We start from the raw sequence: 13,100 nt of genomic DNA, 5'->3' as shown, positions 1-13,100 counted from the left end.
AAGATAATGATGTACTGAGAGTTGGTTGATGAAAGACAGTCATGGTTCACAAAAAAATATGCACTTTTTGTAAGGTTTGGGGGGGGGGAGGGGGTGTCATCACATAAAGTTGGCCGTATCTGGCCTGGATTGGAACCCGTTACCCAAAGATCACAAGTCCAGTGCTCTACCACATGAGTTACTAGTCCTGCAACTTGAACTTGAAGCCCTTGTCACGTATAAAGCGTGTAAGGTTTATTCTAACCTATGTTTCACTGTATGTCATTGATTGTCAGACCTTCTACCTTCTCAATCTCAAGCAATTTGACACTCTTCTAATGCAGGTGGGCTGTTTTTGATGGTGTATTACCGCTGGCTTCACCCCAGTGGTCCAAACTACTTGTTCACTGTCAAGTCTACCCTCCCTGCCACGCAGTCACAGAGATCGCAGTCACCAAAGGTAAGACGATGTGTGTGGCTGGTTAAGGTGTACTTTCTGAAAAAGTCAAGACGGACTGAAGAAGGCTGATACATGTAACTAAGAGAGGGATAAGTAGAACACTGTGATCATGAGCATCTCAAAGAATTTATTCCTGGCAAGTAACACTGTCCATCAGGATGTTTTACTTCTAAGCAGAAAAACTATGGTGACTGTGTGTGAGAGCGATAAATGTAAAGAGAGTGAGAAATTCTACTTCTAAGCATTATTTTTAATGCTGTATTGTTCTCACAGGAATGAACGCGTTGGAGAGGAAGCCCAGCTGGTGCAAGAGGCCTTTAATTAGAAAGTGTTTCTTCTATTCTTTTGAACATGCAAGAAAGGTGATCTTATGAAGAAATTTCAGCGGTCATTTTCTCCTTCACTGTACTCACCCTCTCTTTCTTCATAAGCATCCATGATGACAGAACCAAAAACTATAACTTTTGACTTTTACCATTACAGGAGCGGCGCCGCCCGCAAGCAGCCAACATCACAGCAGACTCCCCCAACGGGAACGGGTCCACGCTAGAACTCAGTATCGAGAGTGAAACACCAGCCAGGGAGCAAAGTCAGCAAGCCAGGGGAGGCAACACCACTCTCTCGCAACTTCTGCACTCCGCCAGCAGAGGGGCGCTGGAGTCGGCGTGGCAAAGTGGTATGCAAAGCTCCTCAAGTTCTTCCAGCAGTTCTCTGGATGCCGACGATTGCAGCCTGGATGCTTTTAACTTAACTTCAAAGTAAGTACAGTTATTTGTTTTGTTTTTTAATTTTACAGCAGGGAAACCTTGCAGTACGTGAACAACATTCACAATTATTTTTATTTGGCGAAGTTGACTTCATGAAGTCTACTTCAAGAAGCTTTCTGCACAAAGCATTTACGCTGAATTTTTGGTAAGGCCCAAAAAAAAAATAGGTCTGTTTACGGTAACCCGACCGACCCTATTTTTTTCGCACGACCTTAGACTTTTTTTTTGGCATTTGGGGAAGAAAAAAAAATGTTTTTTTGGCAAAATAACGTAAAAATATGGGTTTTTGGGGGGGGGGGGAAATCCCGACCTACCGACCCTATTTTTTTGGCCTATGTTACCGTAAACAGACCTTTTTTTGGGGGGGGCCTAAAAAGACTTTGTGTCGTCAACTTCATGTTCAGTTGAGGACAGCATTCAGATGTCAATCCATTCTAATTTGTAGTTGTTAGAGCCTTTTTTATTTCAAGTCTGTCAGATGATTTACGCAAGATAAATGTTTTAAGGATATGCACATTTCTTTTAAATCATGGTTACTGCATGTCTGTGGCCGTAAAGCCTAAAGGGCAGCCGGTGAAGTCTAGAAGCTTTAACTGTCAGTAGTGTTTGGTTTTCAATGTACCGTATTTGACGGATTACAAGACGCACCGTTTTATAAGACGCACCCCCGACTTTTAAAAAAAACATTGAGACGAGCCACATATAGGCCGCGTCACTATATTAGCCGCCGTCGAAAAAAATATAATCAGATCGTGTCAATCAATCAAAACAACCAGGCGAAAGTACGGTATTTGGCGAAATCGGCTCCGAGAATAAACAAGTGAAACAAAGAAGAAAAGTGAAAAATTTTGAAGAAAAATATCACACACACAATTTGTAACCAACACACACATGTAGTCCCGCCCGGAATAAGCTTTTTTGGGATGATTTACGACTTTTGCGCACATTTCGAGCAGACGAAAACACAACATGGCGGCTCTCGCTCCTCCAACTATCGCGAGACACAAAAAAACGAAATCTCGCGAGATCCTGATACATCCGGTGTTTCTTTGTACGCTTGTCACAACGACTTGTTGACAAATGTAGATTCGCGAATGAAAGAGAAATGCGCCGAGTCTTGAGTAGAGAGCTAATAAAGTAGCGTTAATCGCTAATCGAGCGAAATGAAAGTCCGCGGCGACTTCCATTAGGTGAATGCTATTCAAGTTTAGGTAAAGTTTTAGCTGCATCTTTTTATAAAAAGCAATGCGATTTTTTGAGTCACTTGAGAAAAAGTGACTCTTTGTAATCGGTCAGTGTTAGTCTGGCCGGCCGGCCGTCCGTAGACACCACCTTAACGTTGGACTTTTCTCGGAAACTATCAAAGCGATCGGGCTCATATTTTGTTTAGTCGTGACCTCCAATGACCTCTACACTTTAACGATGGTTTCGTTGACCTTTGACCTTTTTCAAGGTCACAGGTCAGCGTCAAAGGAAAAATTAGACATTTTATATCTTTGACAAAGTTCATCGGATGTGATTGAAACTTTGTAGGATTATTCTTTACATCAAAGTATTTACATCTGTAGCCTTTTACGAACGTTATCAGAAAAACAAGGGAGATAACTAGCCTTTTCTGTTCAGCAACACACAACTTAACGTTGGGCTTTTCTCGGAAACTATAAAAGTGACCGGGCTCAAATTTTATGTGAACGTGACTCATTGTGTTGTGAATAGCAATTTCTTCCTGTCCATCTGATGCCTCATATAATATTCAGAACTGCGAAAGTGACTCGATCGAGCGTTTGCTCTTCTTGTTTTTGAAAAAAAGTCGCGTCTTGTAGTCCGTCAAATACGGTAAGCATTATTTTCACTCAGTTTTTTTTTTTTAGTTACCATTTTCAGGTGCATTTGCATTTTTACTCAAAATGATCATATTTAGTAATTTACTAATTTAGTTTTTTTCATTGAGTTTGAGTTAAAATGATACTTGTCTTGCTAAATGTCTTGTTCTCATGTCCTCACTGTACTTGTTACTACATTGGGGTTGTTTGCTTCAACAGATCCTCTCATTCAACCACCTTGCTGGGGAAATCCAGGTCGTCACAGAACACCTCACAGTCCAAGGTATCTTCATCAACCGTTAAATCCCGTCGCTCAGACTCTGCAACTGCTCAGCCTCAGCAGCACACCACGGGACCGCCAGCAAACCTCAGAGGTCCACATTTTCAGTCAGCTTCAAGCAGCGTGCATGTTGTTGATAGCGGACAACCCAGCAGTGTGCATGTTGTCGATAGCGGCCAACCCAGCAGTCCGTCTGTCATCAGCGAGCGCAGTGAAACAGGCTCAGTGAGAGAACGTTTCCATAGCGGGCACAGCAATCAGAGTGAAGCGCCATCTGCCAGTGAGCGTGTCTCGGAATCGGAGCAGCAAGAACTGTTGAATGGGGTTCTGCGGGAGGAGGCGGATGGTACAGAAGCGGTGGCTGAGTCGCTCACCCCAACTAACAGGTCCAGGAGCCGGTTGAGTGGTAACAGATCCAATCTTTCAACATCGTTCTTCGACCAGGCATCTGGCGGTTCCTTGCATGAGCATAACCAGTCTGCACTAGCATTGTCCCGGGTTCAAGGCGAACGTGGCACCGCTGCTTCAAGGCTGGAGCCTGTCACTGCTCACAATCTAAGCACAGAATTGAGGATGGCTTCCACATCACTGTCTCCTCTTGACATCAGCAGGCTTTGGTCCGAGTCTCAGTCCCGCCTGGGGCACTCATCAGCGTCTGATGTTGTCCCCGCTGACCGGACAACACGCCGTGCAGATCGCTTGTCTCGCAGTTTTGAACTTGGAGAGTCTCGAATGATGTCTCCAGACTGTGCAGGCCAAGCGAGCGGAGACAGAGTGACATCTCGCAGCGCAAGCTTCAGACAGAGTGAGAGAGAATCCATGGCGCCATACCCTGACCTTGTGGAGCCCATGTCACCAGAACCGCAAGAGGGATACGGGGGAGGAGCTGGAGGTGAGTCCATGTGGAGCCCCAACCTCTCCACCAACAACACGTCCACAAGTTCCAGCTCCCACGGCCAGGATCCAGGTCTCTCCGCTCCAGCTCGACTGTCGCGCCTGGTGGATTCCTTTGACAGCGAGTCGGAGCCTGTCTGCCTCAACACCATGAACCTGCAGGCGCTGCGCAGCACAGGAGGGAACTCCCCCCTCCAGCGTCAGATTGAGAACCGTCGGCTTGAGCAGTTGAAGCGCAGCTTAGCTGCTGAGAGTCCTAGCAGTAATTCCAGCATGAGTCCTGTGGTGAAGGATGACAGCGGTGAAACATCTTGGACCAGTTTGAACGTCAACGAAGATGAGTTGTCTGGTCTGCAGAACTTGAACAGCTTGACGCCGGATGACAGCATCTGTTCTTTCGCTTCAAGTGACAGAGACGAGAGACGCAGACCCACCCCTGCTGCAGCCCACCAAGTAGCAAGAGGTGTTCAACAACAGGGAACTGAAAGTGGAATCACCAGCGGCGCTTCGACTCCAAGCCTCCCACGCAGCAGAAGCACATCTTCACTGTACCATGATTTTACATCAGCTGGTGTCTCTCCCTCACCCCCACCAGGCCTGAGAGCCGCCGCCAGACTTTCTCGCAACCAGAGTTGGGTCGATTCTCCCTCACAGCAACGGGAGCAGCTTGCTGACACGCCCATGCGTCTGGACTACCTGAATCTTGACCCTGCTCCGCCAGTGGAACCGGAGAGCTACTTCCAACGCCATGACCCTCGGGAGGTCGTCATCGAGCTGTTGATGGACCAACTGAAGCGAGCAAGTCTGCGCTCCAACCACTCCCGTACGGAGTCAGCACATCTGTCGCCACTCACGATGTCCCACCTGCAAGAATCTCCGCAGAGATTTGGCCGTAACGTCGATCTATTCGATCGTCAGGCCTGGAGAAGTCTCTTCGGCCAAGATCCGAATTCAACTTTAGTGAGCAACCCAGAACCTCCCAGAAGGAGGAGCGTCAGGACTGACCTCGACCTGATGAGAGAGGCTTTGGATTTGATTGAAATGCAGCGCTCCCCCTACAGTTTCCGCCGTGGGACTGGGACACCTGACAGTGCATCGCCAGAGATGTACGTCAGCGGACAGTACCGCCCGCCCATCATTGCGCAAGAGAGAGAACAAGCTGCAAGGGGCAGCGTTCCCCCACTGGTGAGAGGTCGGGAGAGACGCCAGTCACATTCAAGGCTGGAGGAGTCGCTCATACATGCAGCCGCTGTTGATAAGTCAAGTTCTCTACCGAGACAAACCCCAGCCTACAGACCCGATCAGACCCGCCAAGCCCCTGTTGTCCCATCTGAGATGGATTCTCGTCGCCGTAGTTTGCCTGCCGGCGAGCGCGAAGGTCTGTACCGCTACTTTGTAGACTCGGACAGCCCCATTCACACCCCCCTGTGGAACACCCCCCTCACCACTCCTGCAGTCACCCCTGCACAGCGACATCTTCTTCAACGCTATCTTGCCAACAACCACGTTGCATCGGCACCCAGGGATGGCCGGCTTCCCTCGACAGAAGCCCGCTCCCTTCGAGAAGCAAATATCGAGGCCGCACGATTATCCACAACCTTGCCTCACGACCAGCTTCACAGAAGATCAGCATCCAGGCGTCTGTCCGACAAACTGGACACGGCTGCAGATCACCCTGACAGCGGAATGCACAGCGGCTCACAGAGCTCTGCGTCTCATCGACAGCCCCTGCAATCCCTGGACAACTCCCCCTCCCTCTCTCCGTCCTCTTCAGTCACGCAGCTACCAGTCCGAGCCAAGCCCACATCCCAGCAATTTGCGATGACAAAGAGTTCTGCCGGTCGTGCACGATCTTCCAGCGGCACAAGAAGGAGCTCCGGTGCTGTTGTCAGCTCAGGGCAGCCTTCTCAAGGTGATCGCCAAGGGTCGCCCAAACAGAAACACAGTTCTGTTCGCCCAAGGCCTCACCCAGCGTACAGACACGGTGACCGTCGCTCTGCTACAGATTTTTCTGCTTCCCAGGGGCCTGTGAGCTCCAGGGCCAAGTCTTCTGATTGCTTGAGGTAGTGATGTTTGCAGGTGGTAAATGATGAAACATCTAGACATGTGCTGAAGGGTGAAGTTATCTCATTGCTTCAATGTTTGCGGAAGTGATGTTTTCAGATGTTAGATGATCAAGATTCTGGGAGCTCTATGTTGAAGTCTCTGATTGCTTGTGGAAGTTATTTTTACAAATATTAGATGAAGAAGCATCTGGACGAGAGCTGTAGAGCCAAATCTTTTGATAGCTTTTGGTAGTGGTGTTTACAGATGTTAGATGATGAAGTTTCTGTGTGTGAGCTCTACTCTAGGGAGAAGCCTTCTGATTGCTTGTATGAGTTATGATTAAAAATGTTCGATGAAGAAGAGTCCCGACCCGAGCTGCAGAGCCAAGTCTTCCAATAGCTTGCTGTAGTGATGTATGCAGATGTTAGATGATGAGGAAAAGTGATGCTCAGCTTTTATTGTGTTCTTTGTTTTGTTTTGTTTTTTGCTTGCTTATTATTAATCCATGTATGGCTTTGAGAGGCGGAAGTTTTCAACTTGTAAGCTTTTGTAAATTTGCGTGGTAAACAATCATTTTTTTAATTCAATCCTGGTTGTGTATTGTTTTTGTTTTTTTGTTTTTTATATTTAGTCAAGTTTTTTTATCTACGTTTAGTTTTAAACAAGAAACATTTTTAAGGAAGATTGTGAGTAAGAACAGAAGTTCTTGAGTACATTTTGTGCTGGTGTTTTCTTTTGAAAGAAAAAAAGTTTGAAGGTAGTCTTGCAGTTTGTATAATGTATACATGTGTGCATTTGAACACTTCTTGTCAGCTCATCACATACCCATGTGTATGATCGAGGTACCATCTGCATAGTTCATTACCTTGAATATTGTTTAAATAAAAAGAAAACACACCAGTAACCAGGTTAGGTACGTTTATATCTATAATCAATATTTCGGCACGTTACTGCCTTCTTCGGGATGGTATTTTTTTTAATATTGTTGAATGATTTCCTGAGTAGCAACAAGGTATGATTGAATTCTTGGACGGTTTACCGTCATTTTGGATATTGCTATGTAATTGTACAAAATGGAGAAAAGATGAATGTACTCATAGCAACAATGCCCGACTGTTAAGAGTGTGAATTCTCAGTGGCGATTGTTTTACTGCGATGTTTTTGTATCGGCAGATTATAAGCGAGTGAATCTCTGAATGATGAAGGCTATGAATTTCTGTATACAAGGTGCTGGCTAAAATATGAATATACCTTTTTTTCTAATGCCATACTCCAAAGCCAGTTTTTTTATTGGATACATTTAACAAATGTAAGTGGTTTTCTTTTGAGTTGTGCTAGGGCCAGAAAGCTTCAAAGTCAAGAGGTGTTCTTTGGATGTGTTCTGCTTTGTTTAAAGAAATCATGTGTGGCAGCAACAACATTCAGTATTTCTATTTTTAAAGAGCAAGTTTTATCAGTTAATCTGTGTTTTCCCTCGGAATTTAAATGTTTTGGCGTCATACACAATCTACTTTTTTTTAACTGAATGCAATGAATGTCCAAGTGTCTCAGAATTCTGCCATTAATTCACTTTCAGTGTGTGTGTGTGTGTGTGTGTGTGTGTGTGTGTGTGTGTGTGTGTGTGTGTGTGTGTGTGTGTGTGTGTGTTTCTGTACATGATTAGTTTTAACCCGTACAGAAAGGTGCAGACATATTTTTTCACCAATTGCTTGCAGTTAGTGAGTTACTGTTTGTGCTTAAGGTTTTTGTGGGTGTGCATTTCTAATCAACACATTTTTTTTTTAAGTGAGCTGTTGTTTGTTTCAGTTCTTCATAGTATTTTGCACTTTGGCAGGATCATATGGTATTTTCAGAATGTTCTGTGCTTGTTTATTTACAGAAACTATACCGTACTTATAAAGGCATATCAATGAAACTTGCGCACATCAATCAATCATCTCATCAACTTGTGTGCTGGCTGCAAATGTTCTGAACAACTATGTTGAACATATGTTAGTAAAAAAAATGTGTATTATTGGTTGCGGTATGTTAGAACCTTGATCAGAGTTTTTAAGTCAGATGTATAAAACATAAGGGAAGGTTTTACAGTAGAGTTATTATTGTTTACAGTAATGTAACACAGGTTGTACCCCCCGCGGGTTAGGGGGAGTCCCATATTGGTTGGGACGAGAAAGAATTTACCCGATGCTACCCAGCATGTCGTAAGAGGCGACTAACGGTTCTGTTTCTCCTTTTACCCTTGTTAAGTGTTTCTTGTATAGAATATAGTCAATGTTTGTAAAGATTTTAGTCAAGCAGTATGTAAGAAATGTTAAGTCCTTTGTACTGGAAACTTGCATTCTCCCAGTAAGGTCATATATTGTACTACGTTGCAAGCCCCTGGAGCAATTTTTTGATTAGTGCTTTTGTGAACAAGAAACAATTAACAAGTGGCTCTATCCCATCTTCCCCCTTTCCCCTATCCCATTTTCCCCGTCGCGATATAACCTTGAATGGTTGAAAACGACGTTAAACACCAAATAAAGAAAGAAAGAAAGAAAGAAAGAAAGAAAGAACACAGGTTGTGCCATGTTTGCTTTTTGTAATGCAGCAGCATATGTTTGAATTCACATTTCTCCTTAGCCTGAGTTGAGATTTACAAGGAAGATATTCTGTCCTTTTAGGTTTTGCTATGATAATGTCATGATAAGTTGCATGTATGAAAAGTGTAGACGAAAATTTTCGTTTTACAAGGAGATGATCACAAATTAGTATTGGTAAACAGCCTAGGATCGGCTACTTATGGTCTCTGTGTATTTTCTTTTTGATGAGTGAATGTCTTAATTTAATGTTCCCGGTGTGTACATAAACATTTGGTATTGCAGTATTATGTTTTGTGGATTTAAGTCGCAAGTTTGCAGGCTTAGTGGGTGTATTATTTAGTGAACAAATCATGTTTGATGCTCAAGTGTACATTCAGTGCATGTTTGGAATTGGCAGTCTGGTCAATGCGGCCAGTGAAACAAGCTCTAGTGCTGCTTCTTTCATACTTTCAGAGTAAAAGCTCGAGGTAAACGAAAGTTGTACACTCCCCACGTTGGGTCATGTGCACTACTACAGATCTGCCCAGACTTTTACATTGAATAAGAACATCTTTACACTTGCAACACACAATATCAGCATCCTGGGGCTGCTTCCTGTGCAGATCGGGATTGTTGTTTGTTGTTGTGCTGAATTAATGTTGAAGATTGACATGCGTGTCAGTTACTGAGTTTAACATTACTTTCAAACAAAATCTCCACTCTGCAGAGGAAGCATCCAAGCTGTTGCATGTTGCATGTACATTATAATTTATATGTCCAAGTGAAGTCACTTGACTTGGCTTGGCTTGGCTTGGCTTGGCTTGACTTGACTTGACTTGACTTGACTTGACTTGACTTGACTTGACTTGACTTGACTTGACTTGACCAGTGGTTGAGGCCCATTAGGACCTGTTCACCATTCTAAAGTTGATGGGGACAAATACACAAAAAGGTTGCAATGCAAAGGTGGTGTTGAAAAAAAAAAGTCTTAAAAGGATTTGGCAATCTGGGTCATATTCAGTCTCCACTTATGTCAGACAGAAGTCTGTTTAAAAGATAGTCTAGATGTGGAGGCAGAACATTTCCATGTAATGTACCGGTATTCAATTTTATTGAGGAATTTTTCCTTTCTTTAAGTTATTAACTGAATGCTTTGCACTTGCAGGATGTTTGACATTATTGCTCAAGAATAACATTCCTGATTTACTTTAAATCTTGTGCTCAGGAAATTCAGAACAAATCATGTTTCATCATTCTATAATCATTGTCTTTTTGATACCAAAGAGTCTGAACAATCCTTGTCAATCAATGAATCTTTAAAACATGTATTTGTGTTTGCTATACATACAGATGAAGTTCTAGATGGAGTGGATTGGTGTTTTGCTTTGTGTTTTCATTTTTGGTTTGTGGTACAGATGTTTCTGTGTGTGTACTGGGGGTATAATAGTGTTTCAGTGTTGTTAAGATGAACAAGTCGTTGCATCCTGTTCTTTTTGAGTAGTTTTTTTTTTTAAATTTATTGCTGCAGGTAAATCATGTGGTTGAGTGAGACCAGTGCTCTGATATGTGAACATTTTGCATTTGATGTTCCAAACTCTTTCTTTCTCTCTCTCTCTCTCTCTCACACTCCCGCAGTGGGGCACTGCGGTTATGAAATTAAAAGCCCCTCCTGTTTTTGGAACCGCAGGAGCTTTCTAGTTTGCTGTTAGGTAGATTTTTGGTTCCTCTTTCCTGTCATGCTCTCTTTTTCTTCATGAATTCTTTTCTTTTTTCTGCCTTCTTGCTCATTCACCTGTATTTTTTCCAAAAATCTCTTCTCTTGCCGCTTGTCTCGCGATTCATGTATAGTTTAATCTGTTAGTGTTCTGATGTAAGTCCAGCAGTAGATAGGTTAAGCCTATTTTAACATACTGGAAACTGGTAATCTTCCAGTAGGTATTAATTTAGTTTTACTAAAGCCTGCTGGGACACAAGTAATGGGTTAGTGCATTTGTAAACAGGAATCGCTTGACAAGTGGCCCCCTTCATCCCCCCCTTCCTCGTCCTGATATGGCTCTGCGTAGTCGGCTGGACGTTAAGCAACAAATAAACAAACAAACAAACAAACTCTCACACACACACACACACTCACACACACACACACACACACACACACACACACACACACACACACACATGCATTCTGTTGTGCAGAGGCACACAACTAGGCGGACATGCAGTAAATCAATGTTCTTTGTGTCAGGTAATATCTGCAGCAAAAACTTTGTTTTGGTTTGTCATTCTTTAATTTTGATATCTTTAAAAAAAATAAGAATACATTGGCCATGTGCACTGTGCTAGAATGCTTGGCTTTTGTTCAGGCATGAACTAAACATTATTTTGCTGTTTGCGAAAAATGCTTTAAACAAAATCAGCTGGCTAACTGAGTCAAGGGAAAACCAGTGTCTGGCCTGTGTAAAAACACCTCCCGCTGGAGGGAATTTGCAGCCAGCGCAGTAAAGATAAAGAGGGAAAAAAAATTCTCTGTGCACGCGCCAGCAAGCAGGATGTCCCAGAACTCAACTGTTAATATGATTGTGTTGGTTCCTTCAACAATGTGAATGTGCAAGTTTTCTTAACTGCTGTAATTTTAAATGCTGATTTTTGAAGACTTTACTTTTACTGAAAGAAAAATGTGCTTTATCATGTGTTTTATTATATAGCAATTGACGTTTTTTTCTGTGAAATAGCTACTGTATGTGTTATACTTATAGATAGGAGATTACCTGTCCTTGCAAAATAGTATGGGAATCTTTGGTCTTTATCAGTATAATGAAAACGCAGCAGAACAAGAACTCTTTTACTACAGTGGTGCCTCCCTTTTTTAAAACAATCAACAATTTAAGACTCCCTCCCTTCCAAGATCCATGTTTTATGAGATGTTTTGTTCAAAACTTCACTAAATTTACCCCAATTTTAATACTCCTTTCTTTTGAAGACATGATTTTCTGCGATTTTTTTGAGGTTTTGAACAGGGGGTTCCACAATATGCTTTTGAATTTATTTACTAACGGAACAGTCTGCACAAACCTCTTAGGATGCCTTTGTCTTTTATTCAGTGAGTCACTTATTACCTGAACAAAGACAGAGACGTTTTCTAACAGAATGGCAGGTTGGAAAAGTACAGTGATACCTTTATTGGGTGGTGGCCCGTCATCGGGTGGTGGCCCGTCATCGGGTGGTGGCCCGTCATCGGGTGGTGGCCCGTCATCGGGTGGTGGCCCGTCATCGGGTGGTGGCCCGTCATCGGGTGGTGGCCCGTCATCGGGTGGTGGCCCGTCATCGGGTGGTGGCCCGTCATCGGAGGTGCTTCACATCCAAGGTACCACGGTATATAACTTATTACTTGTAGGATAAAATCATGCAGGTCTGAAATATGCAGCAGTGTAAATATCTTTGCTGGTACATGCCATTTGTTTGCTCAGTGTGAATTGCTAGTCAGTAGTTTTCACCTACAGTAGGGCAATTGTTTTCAGTTTTCTGCTGCATGTAGTGTATTTACTTTTTTTGAAGTAAATTGCTTTGTGCTGTGCACTAATTCAGTATTGTGTTGAATCTTTGGAGGAAAAAAGAGTGTGTGTGTGTGTGTGTGTGTGTGATATTGGATTCCACTTTTTCTTTTCTGACCAAACAAAGTATTTCGACAACTTAAAGGCTCACTCCGCCTCACAGGTTTACAGAACGATGACAACTTTTCACTAAAACAGCTTTAGTACTTACCGAAGGGAACACACTCGCAAAAGCATTCATCCACGTTAAATGCCACTTACAAATCAGCTGAATGGCCATTTAGCATGCGTAAACCACACAGTTCTCGTGGTTTATTCACCCCCCGAGCCATCGGGGCCCTGTGTGACCAACTTTATTCATACATGACCTATTGAGTCACTTGCGGTTTCAAAGCAACTCTACCTCTGCAATAGCACGTTACTGTGAAACTCTGAACCTAAAATACAACAAACGACTGTGAGTGACACAAACTGAGCGGCCGCAGTCGACTTCAAAGAATTTAGCGATATGCAGAAAATGTGTCTGCTTGGGCAATGGTAAGATGCAGCTCATGAGATGTGATATTAGCCTTGTGGGGGCAGTGAGTTTTTAAGCGCACTACTCATTCTGCACAGGCAGTCGACTCTTACCATTCAACTCGCACACCATCCTCGCATCCGGGCTCCCTTTTTGTCAAAACTTTGAATTGTTCTGATCTGGTCTTCATGATATAAGAATTCTTTCGTGTTGAATCTTTGTCTC

General features: G+C 43.4%; 2 protein-coding genes across 2 annotated transcripts; one reads left to right on the top strand and one right to left on the bottom strand.

The window, feature by feature from the left end:
* The first annotated feature begins 337 nt into the window (after positions 1–337).
* Positions 338–6,270, top strand: LOC138967814 (platelet binding protein GspB-like). The gene is made up of 3 exons (XM_070340472.1): positions 338–439; positions 923–1,197; positions 3,249–6,270. Exons 1-3 carry the CDS (start codon positions 338–340, stop codon positions 6,268–6,270), a joined length of 3,399 nt encoding a protein of 1,132 aa, XP_070196573.1.
* Positions 6,271–9,597: 3,327 nt separating this feature from the next.
* LOC138967813 (proline-rich proteoglycan 2-like) lies at positions 9,598–13,065 on the bottom strand. The gene is made up of 3 exons (XM_070340471.1): positions 12,989–13,065; positions 11,983–12,158; positions 9,598–9,719 (listed from the first exon to the last, which is right to left on the bottom strand). The coding sequence occupies exons 1-3, from the start codon at positions 13,063–13,065 to the stop codon at positions 9,598–9,600; spliced, it is 375 nt and encodes a 124-aa protein (XP_070196572.1).
* Between the last annotated feature and the right edge of the window lie 35 nt (positions 13,066–13,100).

Source organism: Littorina saxatilis, linkage group LG5 (assembly GCF_037325665.1).
Source record: "Littorina saxatilis isolate snail1 linkage group LG5, US_GU_Lsax_2.0, whole genome shotgun sequence".
Classification (NCBI taxonomy): domain Eukaryota; kingdom Metazoa; phylum Mollusca; class Gastropoda; order Littorinimorpha; family Littorinidae; genus Littorina; species Littorina saxatilis.
Note: the sequence above shows the minus strand (reverse complement) of the source record. Positions and strands in the feature narration are given on the sequence as shown.

Excerpts from the sequence above, each read along its gene's own strand:
- LOC138967814 (XM_070340472.1), top strand. The coding sequence starts at position 338 with ATGGTGTATTACCGCTGGCTTCACCCCAGTGGTCCAAACTACTTGTTC. Across the intron at positions 440-922 it reads AGAGATCGCAGTCACCAAAG|GAGCGGCGCCGCCCGCAAGC; the intron begins GTAAGACGATGT and ends TTACCATTACAG. Across the intron at positions 1,198-3,248 it reads GCTTTTAACTTAACTTCAAA|ATCCTCTCATTCAACCACCT; the intron begins GTAAGTACAGTT and ends TTGCTTCAACAG.
- LOC138967813 (XM_070340471.1), bottom strand. The coding sequence starts at position 13,065 with ATGAAGACCAGATCAGAACAATTCAAAGTTTTGACAAAAAGGGAGCCC. Across the intron at positions 12,159-12,988 it reads GATGGTGTGCGAGTTGAATG|CACCTCCGATGACGGGCCAC; the intron begins GTAAGAGTCGAC and ends TTGGATGTGAAG. Across the intron at positions 9,720-11,982 it reads CGGGCCACCACCCAATAAAG|GTCCTAATGGGCCTCAACCA; the intron begins GTATCACTGTAC and ends AATGGTGAACAG.